This window comes from Gymnoscopelus braueri, assembly GCF_963280865.1.
Source record: "Gymnoscopelus braueri genome assembly, chromosome: 23".
Taxonomy (NCBI): Eukaryota; Metazoa; Chordata; class Actinopteri; order Myctophiformes; family Myctophidae; genus Gymnoscopelus; species Gymnoscopelus braueri.
In genome coordinates, this window is record NC_137625.1 from 37,715,707 (window position 1) to 37,738,436 (window position 22,730).

At 43.4% G+C, this 22,730-nt stretch overlaps 1 protein-coding gene across 1 annotated transcript; it reads right to left on the minus strand.

Annotated features, from left to right (window-relative positions):
* Nucleotides 1–83: 83 nt before the first annotated feature.
* Nucleotides 84–8,203, minus strand: rtcb (RNA 2',3'-cyclic phosphate and 5'-OH ligase). Its single transcript, XM_080421048.1, has 12 exons — nucleotides 8,048–8,203; nucleotides 7,564–7,642; nucleotides 6,750–6,817; nucleotides 6,549–6,648; nucleotides 5,438–5,594; nucleotides 4,788–4,944; nucleotides 4,078–4,237; nucleotides 3,514–3,689; nucleotides 2,162–2,350; nucleotides 1,721–1,831; nucleotides 1,049–1,168; nucleotides 84–879 (listed from the first exon to the last, which is right to left on the minus strand). The coding sequence occupies exons 1-12, from the start codon at nucleotides 8,138–8,140 to the stop codon at nucleotides 772–774; spliced, it is 1,518 nt and encodes a 505-aa protein (XP_080277174.1). The 5' UTR covers nucleotides 8,141–8,203; the 3' UTR covers nucleotides 84–771.
* Between the last annotated feature and the right edge of the window lie 14,527 nt (nucleotides 8,204–22,730).

The following is a 22,730-nucleotide window of genomic DNA, read 5'->3' on the forward strand; positions in this document are numbered from 1 at the left end:
TTGTAACCGTATGTGTAAGCCGAGAACACTGAGGTCTCTCGGCTGCAAGGGGTATTGTGATAGATAAGTAAATATTAGTTAAGACCTGAGGGCGATTCTACAAGTGCCACTAAATCAGTGGTCCTCAAACTTTTTTGTGCCAAAGACTCCAAAAATGATATAATTTACATTTGGCCAGGGACCCCCAGGAGAGAAGATTTCCTTTTTTTTTAAAAACACGGCAGATGTACAAGCTCGCAGTGCGGCACGAAGTGACGCGCTGTGAGCTTGTACATCTGCTATTTTTGAAGCGCCAACGCTAAAATGACACCTATGCTTTCCTGGTTTTAATGGGTTAAGTCAGAACAAGTGCCCTCGCTTCATTTTTAAAGATCCTGCATACCCAAATTGATATGGAGCTATTAAACCTTAGGTTCAGTTCACTAGCAGGTGTCAGGTGATATAGTTTATTCACCGTAGCAACCTCTACAGCACACATCGCATTTCACAGCAGCATTTAACATAAAAATAAACTTAAGAAACTTGGACATTTTCAACCAAGAAATTAGATTATAAATAGTTTTTTACCCCCCTGTCCTATTTGTTAAAACTCCCAACAAAAATCCTTCTTTGTAGTCAAAACTTCTGCTGTTAAGATGTTCGTCTGTGTTTGTATGTACAAATCTCATGTCACGTCCCAGAATGATGACCTCACTTCCTCTTAACAGGGCGGCCTGTGATCGTCCTGATTCACGTGGCAAGTGCTACAGTCACTGGTAGAGCCATGCCTCCTTAGCCCTTAATGACCGCAATGGGTCGAAGTTTGATAGCTTTCTTGCTAATTCCAGCATTATGGCATGTGTTGACCACATCATCCACATTCTTGTATGATTCTGGAGCCTGGAAACGGAAAACACCAAAAAGGTATTAGACAGACACCATATCGAAGCACAAAATGTCATCAAATGCTGTGTTTTTACAAACTTAATTCCGTTAATATTTATTTGAAGAGCTAAATTATCATTTTAAACAATAATACTCAAATGAAGACTTTTGTTGTTGTCGTTACCTCCTCCATGACCAGTTTGGGTGAAGCTACTCTGATGGCAATGCCCTTGTCTGCCAAGCTGTCGAGAACTTCCTGGAAGTCCAAGTTGCGGCGAGATTTTGCTCGAGACAAAGCACGACCCTGTATAAAATGGGGTGTAAATTGGTGCATTTGTTTAAATTAACAGATTACATGTCATGCAACTTACGTAAAAATAGATTGTATGTCTACTTAACAAGATACGGTACATAGCATCTTGGCTGAGCAAATGGAGAGGGAAGTAGTTCATCTCCCATAACGGTAGAGCAAAACTGATATACCACACGATTATTTGACTTTTATGACATCAGTACAACTATACAAACGATGTGTCCTGATTTCTAACCACTTTCAACCTGGGGTCCCTATTTTTAAACAGGTTTTCAAAAATTATAAATCTTTCAAAAATGGCAGATACAAGCTCACATGTCGCAATAGCATCACGCCGCGTTGTGAGTTTGTAGATAGCATTTTTGAATAGGGCTTAAGTGGTTATATAAAATGTTCCGTTTGTGTCAATGATGTGCATGGACATAATTTCACCAAATGAAAGTGTGTGAAGAGCCGTATGGCAGAGCATTAAGACATCCGTTAAATATATTTGCTTTGGGCTCAGTCTTCTGATAATACAGATAAAGTAAAACGACTTCCTACCGCGCCGTGGCAGGTGGTGCCAAAGGTCTCCGTCATGCCCTGCTCTGTTCCAGTCAACACGTAGCTGCAAGTCCCCATGGTCCCTCCAATCAACACCGGCTGACCTGTAAGCTGTGGAAGAACACATCTTGACGACTGCTGCAATCTCACAAAGCGATGTGATAGCATTGGCTATTTTTTAAATTTCTTTTAATCAGGCTTACCTGGTTAAATAAAAAGTTATTTGTATTTATTTGTACGTTTTTTTGGCATGCCAAACTAATTACCAATAAACTAATTAAATCCCAAGTTGTTCAATTATATTAGAAAATGTTGCACTTTTTGACCACCGGACTCTCCAGCATTAAATCGGGCTCTACAGGTGATACATTACTAAGTATACCTTACATTGATGGTCATTTTAATAACCTGCCTATTCCTGGATGGCTGAGTGGTGGGTACCTGGTAGTCCACAGCGATGAGCGGGTGGTGCGGGGGGAAGGCTCGGGTGGAGCCCTTGCGGTGCACCAGCAGCTGCTTCTGCTTGCCGTCCACCATGTGCTCCTCCACCTTGGCGATGTTGTGAGACACGTCGTAGATGACGTGCATGTCCAGGTCGTCGGGCGTGGTGGTGAACACTTTGGCGAACGCCTGGAAGTCACATTAGCAGATTATTATCTCTAGAATATATATCACAATCCCATGGCTGTGATGTTACCGTACAAGGAACTTTCTCAAAGCCAAGTTTGGAGATGAGCGTTAACTAAACCCTAATTCAGTCAGACAACTCTTGGATTGAAATAAATATTTATTGAGCATAAATGTAATATCCTCCTATAATTCGACAAAGCTCTGTGTGGGTGGTGAGGCCAAAATCTCTTCTGCCCGGTTCTCCTCGGTGGCTGGAGCAATTGATCTGAATTTGCACACAACCATTGACCATTAATTGACCATGTTTATTAGCGTTTTTGTGTTCGCTGGCTCCCGGGTTGCCAAATCATGTGCGCATATCCCCCCACGGGTATGGTCTAGTTTGAACATAAATATCTATAAGTATAACCTAATGTGGGCGTCAAGGCTCTGTCTCAATGAATTCCCTGTAAACACGTAATAAACAAATGATCTGCCAAATAGATATTACGGGGAATGAACTGGCAAGCCCAAAGAGAATCAGAACAGAGCCCACAGGTGGATGCTGGGCTTGTGGTGGGACTGCAAACCTTCATAAAGGCAGAAGAGCAAGCAGCAACAACAGAACAGCACAAGCAAGCAGAGCAAGGGAATGATCAGGTAAGCAGGGAGGTTTTAATAACCTGCCCCGATCAGATGACGTGTGCATGTGACTGGTCGCCTGATAAAGGAGCTGGTGCTGCTTTGAGTTGTCTGCCTGAAGCTCCACAGACTTAAAATCATTTTACACAGTGTAAAAAAAAACACGTCTGTGTAATCACTTAAACCATTATTTTATACTTGGCTATTCAAAAACAGCAGATATACAAGCTCATAGCGCGGCACCGAGTGCCTCGCTATGAGCTTGTAGATCTGCTATTTTTGAAAAATCGTGAAAATGTGTGCAAATCTTATACATTTTAAAGCAAACATTTGTCAAATATTTTGTTCCAGGGACCCCCAGAAGCATAGATTTGAGTGACAAATGTTCGCTTTAAAAAAAATATATACCGTATATATATATATATTCAAAGATTTGCACAGTTTCACGATTTTTCAAAAATAGCAGATCTGCAAGCTCATAGCGCGACACTCTGTGCCGCGCTATGAGCTTGTATATCTGCTATTGTTGAATAGGTACCTACCTGTCTGGTGAGGAAGGTCATGGAGGAACGGTTGACCCAGGCGTAGTTTCCAGCGGCGGCCATGCCCTTCAGGTAGTCCTGGCCTTCGTCAGAGAAGATGCGAGCACAGGCCAGCTGACGGTCGTTCACAATGATCTTGTCCCTTTTCATGGCCTTCTCCATGGCAACAAGGGCATCTAAATATAAGAGATATGCGCTTTTTACTAAATGCATTTTTTTCAAATGGTAGACTTACACATTGATCTGATTACTTAACACATTAAACCTAGCAAGTAGCAACCCTATTCTTGGCATGTCATTATAGGCAAAAAAATGTGTTGCTGTTGTTGTTAATCTACATTTCTTCTGTTAGTCAATGTGATTCACTTAGTGAGGTGTCATTTGATGATCTGTAATATTATGGTTATTCTTTTATATAAATAATTGATAAAAAATTAAATCGGCTTCCTCCGTATTCATATTCATGGATGTTTCTATTCATTATGGATGTTTATTACCAGAGCAACTATGATTCCATTGTTCCTACTATTGTGACTGATGCAACCAAGAAGAACCGGCGCCTACCTGTGGCCACCTGGTGCCCCAGTCCTCGGCTGCCGCTGTGGATCATGACACACACCTGGCCCTTGTGATCGATGCCCATCTTCTTGGCAGCGTAGTCGTCATAGATCTCATCCACCACCTGGATCTCGCAATAGTGGTTCCCTGCTCCTAACGTACCCAGCTTCAGGAGACAAACCAACATAGGATCATCACCACGCGCTGCCTTGTGCATTTGAACAACAATGATAGATTAAATAGATTAGTTCAGTGGAACTCAAACTTTTTCATGTCAAGGACCTCCATCTCAAATGTTTTGTTCCAGGGACCCCCAGAAGCAAAGATTTGAGTTAAAAAGTTCGCTTAAAAACATGTTTTATGTTCAAAGGTTTGCACAATGTTCCAGATTAAAAAAAAATAGCAGATCTACAAGCTCATAGCACAGCACTCGGTGCCGCGCTATGAGCTTGTATATCTGCTATTTTTGAATAGCCAAAGTATAAAAGGTTACAATTATTGTGCTATATATATATATATATATATATGCTATATTAACACATTTTGTTGGGGACCCCCTGGAACCCCCCCAAGGACCCCTGGGGGTCCCCGGACCCCACTTTGAGAACCAATGGATTAGTTCAATTAACTATTGCACGTCTAGACAACAGAGTATCTGTAATATGGATATTACCACATGGATCTGGGGTAATATTCTATAGTTAATGTGAAGTTACCTGAGGCAGTCCTCTCTTCTTGGCCTTGGAGGAGACCTTGTTGGGGTCAGCTTGCAGCATCCTGCCGTACTCCTCACAGTGCTCCTTGTCCTCGGCCCAGGCATAGCCCTCCCTCAGGGACCAGTCCACACCCATCTCCAGGGCCTCCTCCAAATCCCTGCATAGACATCCAGACAGACGTTCAACGTATCGCTCGCAAATAGGAGGACTCATTATTTCACACATTAAGACCGGCGGGAACGCATTGTGTCATTTTACGATTTCTTTGGCATTTCAAAAATAGCAGATATACAAGCTCATAGCGCGGCACCGAAAAAAATAATAATGTCAAGACCCCCAAAATTATATGTATTTGGCAGCGGACCCCCAAATATTTTGTTCCAGGGACCCCCCAGAAGCAAAGATTTGAGTTACAAATGTTTGCTTTAAAAATATATATATATATATTCAAAGATTTGCACAAATGTTCAAGATTTTTCAAAAATAGCAGATCTACAAGCGCGGCACCGAGCTTGTATATCTGCAATTTTTGAATAGCTAAATAAATCTTAATTGGTGTCAAATACGGTGTCATTGGTGTCAAATACGAGGTTCATGTAAGGCACGGGTTTTTATCAACTGGTGAAAAAGGTTCAGAATCACTGACTTACTTGGCGGTCATGGGGATGACTCCCTTGGAGCCCACTCCCACAGGGATGTGGTCGAACAGGGCCTGGGCCAGTTGCTCTTTCACGGGCTGAACGTCTCCCTCATCCAGGTTGGTCCTCAGCAGACGCACACCACAGTTGATGTCAAAGCCCACACCCCCTGCACACAAGCGGCCACACACCAACAACACATCATCACATACAGGTACATCATGTGTGAGTGGACAGCTGAAACAACGCTTCTTAAATTATGTTATTAAGACATGAGCACAACAATAAGACATATATACAGTACATCTCAGATCGAGCATCGCTGTTGCATGCTAGATCATCATCTTCAATGTAAACTAGAGCCCAACTGATATCGGTTTGGCAGATATATCAGCCATTATTTAACTTTTTTGGTGATATCCATATCAGCATTTATGTTCTGATTTTTTACTCTTTAAGATAAAAAGAAAAGCTAATATAAAAGCTCACAACGTGAGCTTAGAGCAGCTATTTTTGATTATTTTTTCTAGTAAGGCTTAAAGGGATACTTCACTTTCGGCGGGGGGAAACATTTAAAAAATATATTAAAAATAAATGAAAAAAGTAATGGAAAATTCATGGCCCCCTCACGCATTAGAGTGTCCTACTAATGTGTGAGGGGGCCTTTATTTTGCCATAACTTCTTTCATTTTTTTTAAATATTTTTTTTAAATGTTTATTTTATGTGAAAGTGAAATATCCCTTTAAGTGCTTAAATTAAATAAAGATCAATGTATGTGTATTTCATATTTACATGTTTGCTTCTTCATTGTATAATAATCAAAGTTAAATGTTCTTTTCATATATTGAAGTTTGTAGACTTAATTTAAATGTTTTATCTATCAAATGTTCTATTCATTCGATTGCTTAGAAGCTAAATGTTCTCAAATAGAAACGTTAATCAAATCTAAAAGTGCAAAGATATATCTTTTTCTTTCCAAAATATTGATCAAAAGTAAACACAGGTAATCGGTGGGCTAGGACTCTCTAAAATATGGGATACAAATCTGGCATCAGTTGAATTCTGCTCCAATGTGAAATGAGTCATTTGATTGCTGTCATCAGTCACTGCAGTCTCACATACCTGGAGACACCACAGCATTGGGGTCAGACATGTCAAAGGCTGCCATGTTTCCGATGGCAAATCCATAACCAGAGTGGACATCTGGGAGGCCGATGGATTTCTGTGGATCAACGGTTATCGTCAGAAGACCTGACGCCACTACAGTGTACAGTCCCTCTGAACGAAATGCTGTGAATGATGGCATCAAATGCAAGTACTTACATGCACTATTCCAGGCAGCGCTGCAACATTGCCGATTTGTTTCATGGCTGGAAGGAATCCACCAAAACCTAAAAAGAAAAAGCATGGAAATACCTACTTAACGCCTATATACTTAGTTGACTCACTGGAGTACCCCAGGGGTCTTATACACAAGGACCCCTCTTTTTTCCCCCGCAACACTAAATATCTTGCGGTTAAATCATGGTGTACACTAGCCCTAGAATGTCTGTGATCTTACATACATTTCAAGTATTCCAAATACACAGTCATAGATAGCTCTCGGTGCCCCACTGTGTAGGTGCTTGTGATTGGTGCGGGGTAATGAATCACATCACCTGCCAATTGTGTGTCCCAAACATTTGTGCGTCCTAAAGGAAGTTACGTATATTCAGTCCTGCAATCATTCCTGGCCCCTCGCGTCGTACAGAAAGTCGTCCGTGTGCAGCTCGTGAAAAAGTGGAGATATTTGACTAAACACACGTTTTCTGGCAGAACTTTCACATGGATATGAAACTAGAGGACAAAATATGACTCCAAGTCTTAGGAATTAATTATTGGGTGAGTACAGACGGAGTTTAGAGCACTTTTATGGCCGCACAGATCGGCACTACACAGTGGGGCGCCGAGAGCTATCTATGACTGTGTATTTGGAATACTTGAAATGTATGTAAGATCACAGACATTCTAGGGCTAGGTGTACACCATGTTGTAATTGTATCATGACACATCTTCCATCATTAGCACCACATTGGTGCTAATGATGGAAGATGTGTCATGATACAATTACTCCAAGGGCTTATTAGTTGCCACCCACCTCCTCCTCGGCAGGCATTGCGTAGCTCCTCAAAAATCAACTTCTCAAGTGCATTGTTGACGTAGAAGATCCCTTCAACCTGCAATTAAAGGGAAAATCTCGAATCTGAGGGATGCATATAATGTCCATTCTAAGGACTGAGCCTGCACCCCTTTAGTGACTGTCCAGTGTCCACTGTTCATTTTGGTCCAACTTATGCCTGCTGATGGTTACACTGAATTCAATTGGTGTCAGAACAGAAGTGGGATTCATGAATTCAGACAGATGCCCCTTTTCCAGTGCAGAGGTCCAACTGTGTGTGTGTGTGTGTGTGTGTGTGTGTGTGTGTGTGTGTGTGTGTGTGTGTGTGTGTGTGTGTGTGTGTGTGTTACTGTTAACAAGTGTGCTAGCTAAGGCTGACTGTGATCACAACTACTAGTCAACTAGCAAAAAAAAAGAGCTATAGCTAGCAGAGCACATTCATTCTGTGTGAGTTCATACTGACCTGCATGTTAGGGACGAAGCCCTTTTTGATGCGCCAGCTGTTCTTGTCAATCTTTTCCAAGTACTTCACCTCATCGTCGTAGGTTCTAGCCATTGTGCTGCTCGTGTACAGGCAGACAATATGATGCAAAGCGTTGAAATGTGTAGTGACTGTAGTCCTGCTTCAGCAGCAGTAGTCACATTACATTAACCTCGCGTCACCAGCCTTTACATCACGGCGGAAAGTCCGGTATTCGTTCCAAACTGGCCCGTGTGATCCGGTTTAGAAAAAAAAACAAAAACATCGTATTCCGGTGGTGGGTTCCGGTTGGCGTCGCATTGTTTTTGTACCCCACATAATGCGTATCAATTCGTTCAGTCTCGCTAGTCGCAATACGAGTTAGAATAAAAGATAAACACACCAAACGATTATTAAACCAAAAGAAACGAAACGATTATACTAAACTAAACACGTTTTAAACTCGGGGAATCATTTGGAGGTGCACGGCACCGAAGGTTCTGGTCGTGGGTTCCGGCCACCTGATGACGTACAGTTATTTCCGCTCCGATCGGATCAGAAACCCGAAAATGGTATTAACGCGTTTCGCCGGTTTGACCGTGTGTGTCGCTCCGTTGTCTCCGTAGCTGCGTGTTCATTGGCACTAGTAGCTCCGTTCCGTGAGCAGAAATTGGACTTCCGGTTTTCGAGCTAGCAGAAATAAGGCTTCCGGTTGCCTTCAAAATAAGATCTACATTTTTTAATATTTTTTAAAAGACACAAATCTATTTTAAAAATACATTATGATGTATGCCTTTTAAATGGCTCATACTAAAACACTTCCAAGTGGCAAGTTTAAAAAAAGGACACAATTGCATATAAAAAATACATTTATGATGTACAGTATGTCTTTTTAATTGGCTTAGATCACTTCTAAGTGCCAGGTTGTTCCAGATTGAGGCTATTGACCCCCATCAAATGTGCACTTCACACCTAAATATGGGCCATTTGTAACAGGAATTTATTCAAAGGTTTGAAAACCACTGCATTTAGGTTAGAAACACTTTGAATGGTTAAGCATGCATTCTCTAATTAATGTTTGTCCTGCAAGTGTAAAGTGTAACCTGAAAACCTTATATTATTGCTTTCGTTTTTCCCTGCTAAATGTCTCTCCTTTCATTCTGCTGTAGTTAGGTAATAATTAAGTTATCAGTCCAACCCTGATTTTAAAGCAGATGCCTAGAATTACATAATTACGGTGCTTAGTGCCGGAACTTCCGAGGTACGCACGCGTTCGGGGAGACCCCCTCTACACCGCCACACTCTCCGCTAAGCGGCACTAAGGTGTAGACAAAAGTGGCGGGCCGTCCAGTGAGGTCAGGGGTCAGAAAAGGGCCTTTTTCAGTGCATAGCCTATACAAATTGGACACTGGACAGGAGACGGTGCTTAGTGCCGGAACTTCCGAGGTACGCACGCGTTCGGGGAGACCCCCTCTACACCGCCACACTCTCCGCTAAGCGGCACTAAGGTGTAGACAAAAGTGGCGGGCCGTCCAGTGAGGTCAGGGGTCAGAAAAGGGCCTTTTTCAGTGCATAGCCTATACAAATTGGACACTGGACAGGAGACGGTGCTTAGTGCCGGAACTTGCAAGGTACGCACGCGTTCGGGGAGACCCCCTCTACACCGCCACACTCTCCGCTAAGCGGCACAGGTGTATTTTGAAAAGTGGCGGGCCGTCCAGTGAGGTCAGGGGTCAGAAAAGGGCCTTTTTCAGTGCATAGCCTATACAAATTGGACACTGGACAGGAGACGGAGCTTAGTGCCGGAACTTCTGAGTTACGCACGCGTTCGGGGAGACCCCCTCTACACCGCCACACTCTCCGCTAAGCGGCACAGGTGTATTTTGAAAAGTGGCGGGCCGTCCAGTGAGGTCAGGGGTCAGAAAAGGGCCTTTTTCAGTGCATAGCCTATACAAATTGGACACTGGACAGGAGACGGAGCTTAGTGCCGGAACTTGCAAGGTACGCACGCGTTCGGGGAGACACCCTCTACACCGCCACACTCTCCGCTAAGCGGCACAGGTGTATTTTGAAAAGTGGCGGGCCGTCCAGTGAGGTCAGGGGTCAGAAAAGGGCCTTTTTCAGTGCATAGCCTATACAAATTGGACACTGGACAGGAGACGGAGCTTAGTGCCGGAACTTCTGCGGTACGCACGTGTTCGGGGAGACCCCCTCTACACCGCCACACTCTCCGCTAAGCGGCACAGGTGTATTTTGAAAAGTGGCGGGCCGTCCAGTGAGGTCAAGGGTCAGAAAAGGGCCTTTTTCAGTGCATAGCCTATACAAATTGGACACTGGACAGGAGACGGAGCTTAGTGCCGGAACTTGCAAGGTACGCACGCGTTCGGGGAGACCCCCTCTACACCGCCACACTCTCCACTAAGCGGCACAGGTGTATTTTGAAAAGTGGCGGGCCGTCCAGTGAGGTCAGGGGTCAGAAAAGGGCCTTTTTCAGTGCATAGCCTATACAAATTGGACACTGGACAGGAGACGGAGCTTAGTGCCGGAACTTCTGAGGTACGCACGCGTTCGGGGAGACCCCCTCTACACCGCCACACTCTCCGCTAAGCGGCACAGGTGTATTTTGAAAAGTGGCGGGCCGTCCAGTGAGGTCAAGGGTCAGAAAAGGGCCTTTTTCAGTGCATAGCCTATACAAATTGGACACTGGACAGGAGACGGAGCTTAGTGCCGGAACTTGCAAGGTACGCACGCGTTCGGGGAGACCCCCTCTACACCGCCACACTCTCCGCTAAGCGGCACAGGTGTATTTTGAAAAGTGGCGGGCCGTCCAGTGAGGTCAGGGGTCAGAAAAGGGCCTTTTTCAGTGCATAGCCTATACAAATTGGACACTGGACAGGAGACGGAGCTTAGTGCCGGAACTTGCAAGGTACGCACGCGTTCGGGGAGACCCCCTCTACACCGCCACACTCTCCGCTAAGCGGCACTAAGGTGTAGAAAAAAGTGGCGGGCCGTCCAGTGAGGTCAGGGGTCAGAAACGCAAACGCGGTCATTGGACGCAACCCCACACAACCCCACACAACCACACACAATAAAAGAATACAGACAAGGCTTTGAAAGTTTAAAAAAAAGACCTTTTAATTACTCTTTACTAATAAAACAGTGTACAAATTATCAAAAAAATAAATAAATAAAGTTTCCAATATTTGTTTTTAAACATTGCCAATTGTCTTAAGGTGGACTGAGAGGCTACTTTAGTAGTTTAGTAGTCACAGATTTGATCAATTTACTTTATGTGTGTGTGTGTGTGTGTTAATAACAGCACTCATTATTCAAACACAAATCATGCAAAACTGTAAAAATGTGGAAGTTCTAGGAAGTGCAAACCACACTCAAAAGTATAAAATGGTACTGCGTGCAACGTACCTAAATGCAAACATCACTCAAATGTATAATAAACGGGTACAACATGCAATGTACCACGGTGCAAAGCTTTTGGAGCTGGGCTTAAAGTCACAAATCGTACAGATAATAACAAGTTGAAATTATGTGGTGGCAGCAAAGACTTTGCTTTGAAACACAAAAATAGACAGAAAGACGATACGAATTATCTTCCCATTGCTAAAGCAATACACGCAATGCAAAAACAACACACAGACAGAGACAATGTCAGCTTCTGGAGAGATGTTGCAATAGAACTTGGTTGGCCAATTAGTTCACAAAAAAGAGAGATGCTTTCTGTTAAACGTCTCCGTCAAATTTGGCAAGCAAATAGAGGTGATGTGAAAGGCCTTATTAATCTGTTTGATGAGGGAGACCAAAATACTCTTGCTTGTTCAGTTGATATTGGGAACATCCAGGATATGGATGACAATAGTGGATGTCCAGATAGTGGTGATACCTTGACCACAGAGAAGAAACATATTAGTGCATATTCAGATAAAGCTGACAAGATAGCTGCAGAGGTTCTACAAGCTAATACATCTGCTACACCCATGAAAATGCATGTGGGCAAAAGAAATGCCAAACATACACTAGGTGATGAGTGGGTGAGGCCAAAAAACAAACAAAAAAAAACTGTCTATTGCATTTGTGAAAAAACAAATGACCCAGCAAAAGCTATGCTTGAATGTAATCTCTGTGGAGGCTGGTATCATATGGACTGTGTGGGAGTTTCACAGAGTCGAGACTTTGATACTCTCACTTATGCCTGTTTATCCACCACTTGCAATCATGAGGCATTGACACAGGGGATTCTATATACAGAAAGAAATTGCCGTGTTCAGGTGCAGCCTAAGCCATTTGTGCACCATGGAGAGGAGGAAAAGTTGGTAGTGCAAGACAGCCCTGTAGTTGAACAGCCTTTTGTGGAACGTGAAACAGATCACTCCCCTGCACTTCATGAAAGCCCTGTAGACTATGTTTCGGCCCTACAAGAGCCGTTTGTGGAAATAGAACAGTCCTATGCACTTCATGAGTGCCCTGTAGATGAACAGCTTGATCAGTCTGGCAATCAATCTGTGGTGGGTCAGCCTAACATAGGACGTGAGTGTAAATTGAATAGTCTTGAAGAGGATGACATACAAATGCAGACTCTAGATGAAAGTACTGTTCAGAGTGTCATGGGACCTGGTGCAACACTAGGACCCTTCAAACACTGTGCCCTTGAACCTACTAGCTTTACTTTGCAGGCTTCCGAATAGGAACTTTTTCACTCCTACAGAGCCAAAGGAAGTAAGACTTTTAAGAGGTATGAATGGCAAGAGTTATTTGCCAGAAAGCTGAAGGAATCAAATCCTTACTGTATAATACGTTTTGCTAATCACAACTTTTCTATTGCTACCATCAGAAAAACATACAAGCCATGTTTTTGTACCATACGAGCATGTAAGAGTCATCTGATGAAACAGGCAAGTCACATTTGCAAACAACAGTACTTTAATAGAGATTATAGGTTTAAATTGGCTATGTTCATCTTCAGCGCTTTAGTTAATGCCAAAACACTGAAACAAGCAGGTAATATAGTATCTGCTGCTTGTATTGTACTTGGTAGCAAAAGGAACTCCAGCGAGGTGGAAGCTAGTATTGGCCGCATTAAGTATGAAACACAGAAGCTGCCAGGAATTGCAGGAATTATTGATAAAGAGCATGATCGAAAAGACAATTCATATGACACTGCGGTTGATGATATATTTTTTCAAAATCCAGGGCACACATTTCATGCTAAAACAATCCATGGTGTCACTCAAGAATTAGTCAAGAGCATCCCAGCGTTGTCCTTGTCAATGCACAATGACCCACTAGATTTGATACACAAATTATTAATCTGGTTGCATGATTGTAGTGTCCAAACAACTGCTATGGCAAAACATACAGACATCTGTAAAAAATGTGCATTGAAAGTTGAAAGCATTTCATGCGCGCCTACTGTTTTTGCATTACCGCTGACACAGAAATGTGAGTCCCTCAATTCTCTTTTCGAACACACAATCATGGAAGGTGAAGGTCAACAGAGATGTACAGCATGTGGTTCAGCAATGAAGAGACAAATATGTTGGATTGATGCTCCTGATGTCATTACTCTTTCTGTGTCCCGTGTTGATAATGGTGGGACGGTGCTCCACACGCCTGTAGTCCCATCTGATATAATCGAAATTCCCATTCGTGACAGCAGTAAAATTAAGTATAAGTTGGGCTCAATCATTTGTCATGTAGGCTCAGTGGCCAAAGCCGGACACTTCTGGGCACATTTGCTTTATGACAATGTTGTAATTAGAGCAGATGATACAAATATAAACATCCTTCAACCAGCAAATGCATTGCAATTGGCAAAACCACATGGGTACATTTATTTCTATGTGAAATGTAATGATGCATCACTTAATGCTGGCATCACAATAGAGGACAATTTGGAAGATATTGGCCATGGTGTGGATGTGTTTTTTTGCAATGAAAGACCAAATCACAATATGTTTGAAGCCATACCATTACCAATACTAACATTTCTAAAACAGACATCTGCTTTCCAAAAATGTCACACACGGCTTGCAGCAGCAGCATGAGCAGCAGCAGCAGCAGCAGCAGCAGCGCAGTCCCCAGCATTGTTTAACAAAGCGCTTGAGAAACTCAATGTTGCCAACACTCAGGTGGTGTCATTAGTGTCTCGGCAATTTTCTATGACAGACGTGTGCCACATATTAGACAGCTTTGTGGATGACACACTTGGGGCTCCTTTCCTTGGAAATGACCTGCTTTGCCTTAAAAGTCTTGGTCGCTATATTTGTACTCAATGTGGTGACCAGGCCGTACCATCTAGAAAGAACAAGTCACAACTCATAGTGCAGCCACTTGAAGTGTCACAAAAAGGCATCTTGGATGCAGTTGCAAAAACATTTCCTGCTCAACTTGACCAATGTAAAACATGTAAGCAGGACTTAAGCTTATCAACCTATAAAGTAATTCACAGCCCACAGTCTTTACTTCTCCTGCTAAGATCTGGTGCAGAAATTCCAAAAACGTTCACTCTCTCCTGTCTGTACCACCAAAATGATTATGCTGTGTCCAGTATTTGTGCATTTTTTGATAAGTCACCATATGTGTCATTATACACCTGTAAAGACCAGCAATGGCATATCATGACAAATGCATCCAATGACACAGCAGGCTATACCTTTGAGCTGATGCAAAAAATACTGACCACAGCTAGTTTCTTTGTCGTGTCATACGAAAAAACGAATAGTGTGAAACTAATCAACTTTCCGCAGGTCAAACTAAAACATAAATGCACAGCCAGATGCAAACAACCCAAGCAGACAAGGGATAGAAAAGTGAGACCCATTTCAAAGCCAACTGTGAAGAATAACGGGTGGCTGAGTGATAAGACGATCGATGAGTACCATCAGCTCTTGCTTTCTGGTGTTGAAAAAAAAGCGTATATTTGTCCCAGCACTTTTGTCAGCCAACAGTTACAGAGTACTTGGTGTGATGACATCAGTGTCCTGCCAGATGTACCACGAGCATCAGGCAATTGGTGGAATTATGAGTTGGTGATATTGCCTGTCAACGCAAATAAGTCCCATTGGGGAGCCATCGCGGTAGATTTCTCAAAAAAGACAGTGAAGGGTGATGTTATAGCATTAGATGTTGTGATAATGGATTCACTACGTGTGTATGAGCAAGACCTGGTTAAGGTATTTTTTCCACTGCAAAAGTACTTAGCCTTACAGTACTTTGCATTGTATGGCAGAGGTATGAGTATCACATTTAGATATGAGTGTTATCACAGTTGTCCCAATTTCATAGCACAAGAAGACGGCAGCAGCTGTGGTATTTTCACTTGTTTGTTTTCCAAAGCTATTCTGTTTGATGTGAGCCTCAACACTTTCAAAAGCCAGCGTGAAAAGCGAGATTGTGTTATGTATGAGTTGTCAGGCGGAAAGTTAATTCTCTGAGTACAAAGTTTAAGCATGTACTGTGATGATTTACCTTACCTTGGACAAACTACCTAAAAGGTTCTGTTGTGTCTATGTTGCAGGAGAACATTGCCAATGGAGGAATGCAAAGGACCCGAACTGACATCTTCCCAAGACACCAGGAGGGAATTTCATTTTGGTCTTGCTTTTTTTTCCTTTAGGTTTTGATTTAATCTAATTTTATTTTATTTAATTTTTTAGTCTTTGTGCTTACTGTGATCATCAAAAAACAAACGTTAGAGCACAAGACTATGCAATGTTTGGACTGAGCTGGTTTTGCTTTATATACGTACATCTATCTTTTGATAAATTTGTGGTGTGTGTGTGTGTGTGTGTGTGTGTGTAAAATGTTTGCACTTTATGTTTGCTGTGTTGCACTTTTGAGTACATTGCACGTTGTACCCGTTTATAATACATTTGAGTGATCTTTGCACCGTGGTACATTGCATGTTGTACCCGTTTATTATTTAATTATAAATAGACATTTAAAAAAATTGTGTGGGGTACGCAGTTCCAACAGTGATGTTTGCATTTAGGTACGTTGCACGCAGTACCATTTTATACTTTTGAGTGTGGTTTGCACTTCCTAGAACTTCCACATTTTTACAGTTTTGCATGATTTGTGTTTGAATAATGAGTGCTGTTATTAACACACACACACACACATAAAGTAAATTGATCAAATCTGTGACTACTAAACTACTAAAGTAGCCTCTCAGTCCACCTTAAGACAATTGGCAATGTTTAAAAACAAATATTGGAAACTTTATTTATTTATTTTTTTGATAATTTGTACACTGTTTTATTAGTAAAGAGTAATTAAAAGGTCTTTTTTTAAACTTTCAAAGCCTTGTCTGTATTCTTTTATTGTGTGTGGTTGTGTGGGGTTGTGTGGGGTTGCGTCCAATGACCGCGTTTGCGTTTCTGACCCCTGACCTCACTGGACGGCCCGCCACTTTTTTCTACACCTTAGTGCCGCTTAGCGGAGAGTGTGGCGGTGTAGAGGGGGTCTCCCCGAATGCGTGCGTACCTTGCAAGTTCCGGCACTAAGCTCCGTCTCCTGTCCAGTGTCCAATTTGTATAGGCTATGCACTGAAAAAGGCCCTTTTCTGACCCCTGACCTCACTGGACGGCCCGCCACTTTTGTCTACACCTTAGTGCCGCTTAGCGGAGAGTGTGGCGGTGTAGAGGGGGTCTCCCCGTACGCGTGCGTACCTTGCAAGTTCCGGCACTAAGCTCCGTCTCCTGTCCAGTGTCCAATTTGTATAGGCTATGCACTGAAAAAGGCCCTTTTCTGACCCTTGACCTCACTGGATGGCCCGCCACTTTTCAAAATACACCTGTGCCGCTTAGCGGAGAGTGTGGCGGTGTAGAGGGGGTCTCCCCGAACACGTGCGTACCTCAGAAGTTCCGGCACTAAGCTCCGTCTCCTGTCCAGTGTCCAATTTGTATAGGCTATGCACTGAAAAAGGCCCTTTTCTGACCCCTGACCTCACTGGACGGCCCGCCACTTTTCAAAATACACCTGTGCCGCTTAGCGGAGAGTGTGGCGGTGTAGAGGGGGTCTCCCCGAACGCGTGCGTACCTTGCAAGTTCCGGCACTAAGCTCCGTCTCCTGTCCAGTGTCCAATTTGTATAGGCTATGCACTGAAAAAGGCCCTTTTCTGACCCCTGACCTCACTGGACGGCCCGCCACTTTTCAAAATACACCTGTGCCGCTTAGCGGAGAGTGTGGCGGTGTAGAGGGGGTCTCCCCGAATGCGTGCGTACCTTGCAAGTTCCGGCACTAAGCTCCGTCTCCTGTCCAGTGTCCAATTTGTATAGGCTATGCACTGAAAAAGGCCCTTTTCTGACCCTTGACCTCACTGGACGGCCCGCCACTTTTCAAAATACACCTGTGCCGCTTAGCGGAGAGTGTGGCGGTGTAGAGGGGGTCTCCCCGTACGCGTGCGTACCTTGCAAGTTCCGGCACTAAGCTCCGTCTCCTGTCCAGTGTCCAATTTGTATAGGCTATGCACTGAAAAAGGCCCTTTTCTGACCCTTGACCTCACTGGACGGCCCGCCACTTTTCAAAATACACCTGTGCCGCTTAGCGGAGAGTGTGGCGGTGTAGAGGGGGTCTCCCCGAACACGTGCGTACCTCAGAAGTTCCGGCACTAAGCTCCGTCTCCTGTCCAGTGTCCAATTTGTATAGGCTATGCACTGAAAAAGGCCCTTTTCTGACCCCTGACCTCACTGGACGGCCCGCCACTTTTCAAAATACACCTGTGCCGCTTAGCGGAGAGTGTGGCGGTGTAGAGGGGGTCTCCCCGAACACGTGCGTACCTCAGAAGTTCCGGCACTAAGCTCCGTCTCCTGTCCAGTGTCCAATTTGTATAGGCTATGCACTGAAAAAGGCCCTTTTCTGACCCTTGACCTCACTGGACGGCCCGCCACTGTTTTCTACACCTTAGTGCCGCTTAGCGGAGAGTGTGGCGGTGTAGAGGGGGTCTCCCCGAACGCGTGCGTACCTCAGAAGTTCCGGCACTAAGCTCCGTCTCCTGTCCAGTGTCCAATTTGTATAGGCTATGCACTGAAAAAGGCCCTTTTCTGACCCCTGACCTCACTGGACGGCCCGCCACTTTTCAAAATACACCTGTGCCGCTTAGCGGAGAGTGTGGCGGTGTAGAGGGGGTCTCCCCGTACGCGTGCGTACCTTGCAAGTTCCGGCACTAAGCTCCGTCTCCTGTCCAGTGTCCAATTTGTATAGGCTATGCACTGAAAAAGGCCCTTTTCTGACCCTTGACCTCACTGGACGGCCCGCCACTGTTTTCTACACCTTAGTGCCGCTTAGCGGAGAGTGTGGCGGTGTAGAGGGGGTCTCCCCGAACGCGTGCGTACCTCAGAAGTTCCGGCACTAAGCTCCGTCTCCTGTCCAGTGTCCAATTTGTATAGGCTATGCACTCCTTTGAACAGCATTTATCCATTTAGATAAATTATTAATGTTTTAAATCCGTTTTTGTTACACAGTAACATAATATGTGTTATATAGCTTCGTTTAAATGCTTAATTTATAGTTTTAATGTGCAAATGAACCGTTTTTCAATGGTTTTCAATGGTTTCTTTTTACTCTAGAGGGTACTCTTATTCTGAAGAGATCGTCAACCGGAAGTCTTATTTCTGCTCCGTTATTTCTGCTCACGGAACACAGATGGCACACACAGATGGCACAGAACTGACAGCTGATCTGTCATCATGAGCGGCGTGTTGCAACTAAGGTGCGTTTTTATTGTATTTATTCATTTGAATTATTATTAACGTATTTAAACGTTAGACAGACATGCTGTGAAACGCAAGCTAACTTTGACTTACTTGTTGTCACTTGTCAATTATTTGAACGAGCTGTAACGGACTGTAAAACCTGGTTACAAACGCTGGACTAGAGCGTCAGTGAGTTGCGCTAATGCGTTAGAGAGACTAACGCATTAGCGCAAGATGAGGATAAATGAAACATTCAGTCTAAATGTCCAGCAACTACTACCAATACTTTTGTATTTGAAACTTTACATTTCTCTAAATAGTATAAACTCTCAGGACAGCCTAATACAAATATAATGTATGAAAAGGCTACTATAGGCTACAGTGAAGTCGGACTGAATGACTGAAACGTTTTTTCTTTTTTAACTATCTTGGTGATTATCTGGCACAGTAGTTGTGGATTAGCAAACTGGACATTAATGTTTCCTTTTCCCGTGCGAATTACTGGACATATATAGGCGGTTACACACCGGCGAATATGCGAATATACGCAAAATTCGGACTCGTTCCGAATAATTAAAAGACGCCTTTTTCGCTCCGCGAAACTGGTGTGTAAGCTTGCATTGACTTTATAAGGTTTTTTAAAAAAACGTATTATTCGCATGCGCTTGTACAAGGAATTCCACTGCCCTGCGAGGGCTCCAACAGTAGTGAAAATAAACAAAACATTTCGCTACTACACACCTAAACAAAGGCTGTTTTGTGTTGTTGAAAGTCTGTTCTCGGAGGTGGAAAGCATCTCAGCACCCCACCTTCTCTGTAAAATACAGAAAATATTTCATCGGATTGCTCCACAGTGCCCTCTACAGATCTGGTCAATGGAATTTTTCTATTGACCAGATTTTTCCTTCGGTGAAATATTTTCTTTTCTGGCCAAAAAGTGTATTTTACAGAGAAGGTGAGTTGCTGAGAGGCTTCCCACCTCCGAGAATAGACTTTCAACAACACAAAACAGCCTTTGTTTCGGTGAGAAGCGAAGTGGTTTTTATTTTATTTTTTAACAGTTTGAGCCCTCGCAGGGCAGTGGAATTCCTTGTCTATGAGCAGAGCCGAACGCCTGGTAGAGCGTTATATATTAGAGAGAACTCACTACCGCTCTGGACCAGGGCTATGTAAAACCCCGCTCACGTTCAAAACTGCCCTAAAGCGACACTTTCAGGAAGCTGCAATTCCAAACTGGCCCCTGTCAAAGTATTAAAGTCTTTATTACATTATAAAACATACATTAACCACTTTAGCCCTATTTTACCTGTAATCGAACCAAATCGTTTCCCAGACGGCCTACTCTACACATTCAGCTATGGTCGCCTCAAACATAGACCTAGTGTAGAGCCCTGGGAAACCCCAGTCACCTATAGGTATATTAGGTGTGGTTAAGAATTTGTTTTGTTATTCAATAACCTCTTGTAAACTGCTTTTGTGTTTTTTTTTTTTTTTGTTCTGTTTTGTGTTTTCAGCCCAGACACAGAGTTCACTCTATCTCTGAACGGCACAGAGACTCTGGAAGACACTGGGCAGACTCTGTCCTCCTGTGGGGTTGTTTCTGGGGATTTGATCTGTGTGGTCCTGCCTCAGTCTGTGGCTGTGCCCACTGCCTCCCCGTCCCCTTCAGTCCAGTCTGTCAGCAGTGCAACGTCCCAACACAGCCGCTCTAACCAGATGGCTGCTACACCTTCCAGAGAGGTCAGCAATTGTTAACAGAATCTCAACACGGTTACTACTACTGCTAGTAATAAGAAAACATGTTATAGGCTAGTCGGTGTAGATCAGTGGTGTGTTCTAGATTTTTTTGGAGGGTATACTACAGTATAACTATTCCCTCCCTAGTTCCTCCCACACGCACGCGCGTATAATTAATTAATGTAAAAAAATTGCGTGCGCTCCGCGCGCGTTTCTGCCCCGCACAAACTCGGTCGGGGCCCAGTTTCACAGTAACACTGAGTATACACTTACAATAAGCTTTGTACTGATTTTCTACTGTTTCTAATGTTAATCACCCTGTAATTCAACCACTTCGGAGCTTAGATGCATTTTCAATTTGTTTTATTACCATAGAAGTGCAAGGATTGTTATAAATAAATGCTGGTTAGGCTTATCAGATATAGCCTAATAGCAATGTTAACAGCGATCATTCCTGCATCTATTACAGAATAGTATTAACTTGGCATTGAAGACACAAACTGTATTGAAGATTCAAGATTTTTCTGTGCTATGACGCGCAATTTGAATAATAATGAAGTACTCAATTCAGTGACCTACGTTCAATGAAGTGAATGGCAGGTCGTTGAAATGTGTGAATTCCTTCACCAGTATTAATTATCACCTCAAGAACAATAGCCACACACATGATAAGCCTTCACCTCAGAGTTAGACTAGTCAGACGGTCAGACCACATTCTTGCTGTTTGTATTGCTGCGCGCCCCAGCCCAGCCACTCCTGGGTGCATCGTATCAGATGCGTATCAACGTATCAGATACGCCGTTTCGAACTGTTTTTGGATGTATACGGTGGGGACGGAAAAAATCTACAGGCCATACGGCGTATACAGCGTACCCAAGCCCCCAGAACCCAGTGGTTTCATTGAAGCCAAATGGACATGCTGGCCATTTGAGGTATTGCAGGTGTGGCCAATGTATATGTACGAGCCCATGGTGCTCCAGTGTCGTCACTGAGGACCCAAATAGGCCGCGCCCATCACATTTTCCAATACGTTTCCAACCCGGAAGAAGGGTTCAATTGGGCCCATGCGCTGGGTGAGCAACCATAGAGTTAAAAATAATAGAGAGGGCACCCGAATTCTCCTCCCATCCACTTGCATTGAGTTGCTCACCCAGCGCATGGGCCTATTTGAACCCTTCTTCCGGGTTGGAAATTTGGTGGGCGAGGCCTATTTGGGGCTCCAAACGCGTCACTTCTGTGACGCGTTTTGCGTCACAGTGACGCGTTTTGCGTCACAGAAGCGCGCAGCCCCGTGCGCAAGCTCGTGCGCATGCTCGTGAGTCGAGCCCATTGGTCGAAACCGTTTTCGCTCGTTCATGTATAGGTACTAAGCTGCAGTACCATGAATGGCCAGCATGTTCAATTGGCTTCAGTGAAACCACTGGGTTCTGGGGGCTTGTGAGCAACTCAATGCAAGTGGATGGGAGGCGATATCCGGTGCCCTCTCTATTATTTTTAACTCTATGAGCGTACCACGGTAGAACACACCACTGGGATGAGAACACACTAATGGGATGAGAATTCATCTACACTGTAGATGAATTCTCATCCCATTAGTGAAAGGCTATTGCGTGCTGATCAGTGGTGGAAGAAGTACTCAAATGTTTTACTTACACATTTACACATTTAGTAAAAGTACTTTGTTACAAGTAAAAGTCCCCAATTCAAAATTTACTTGAGTAAAGTACAAAAGTATTGGTATTAAAATGTACTTAGAGTACCAAAAGTAAAAGTACTAAAATATTTGAAAATAGCAGATCTACAAGCTTTGCGGCGAGTTGTGAGCTTGCAGATCTGCTATTTTCAAATAGCTGAGGTATAAAATAGGGCTAAAGTGGTTAATGTATGTTTCATAATGTAATAATTTATATCTGCAAAGTAACTAAAGTTTTCATAAAATTGTAGTGGAGAAAAAGTACAATATCTGCCTCTGAGATGTAGTGGAGTTGAAGTAAAAGTATAGACAATTGGAAATACTCCAGTAAAGTAAAAGTACCTCAGAATTGTACTTAAGTACAGTACTCGAGTAAATGTACTTAGTTACTCTACACCACTGGTGCTGATGTAGTGTTTTGTAGTTGTTCCCAGCAAGTAAATATGCTTGGCTAGTCGTTGTTTAGTCATTTTACATATTTGATAGTTTTGTATTATTATGGTGTTATTTGTGTAGGATATTAGTTTCAGCTGAACAGTATGAGGCC

Coding starts and splice junctions, on each gene's coding strand:
- rtcb (XM_080421048.1), bottom strand. CDS start 8,140: ATGGCTAGAACCTACGACGATGAGGTGAAGTACTTGGAAAAGATTGAC. Junction 2,351..3,513: donor TGACCTTCCTCACCAGACAG/GTAGGTACCTAT, acceptor TGTGACTTCCAG/GCGTTCGCCAAAGTGTTCAC. Junction 880..1,048: donor CCAAACTGGTCATGGAGGAG/GTAACGACAACA, acceptor TTCCGTTTCCAG/GCTCCAGAATCATACAAGAA.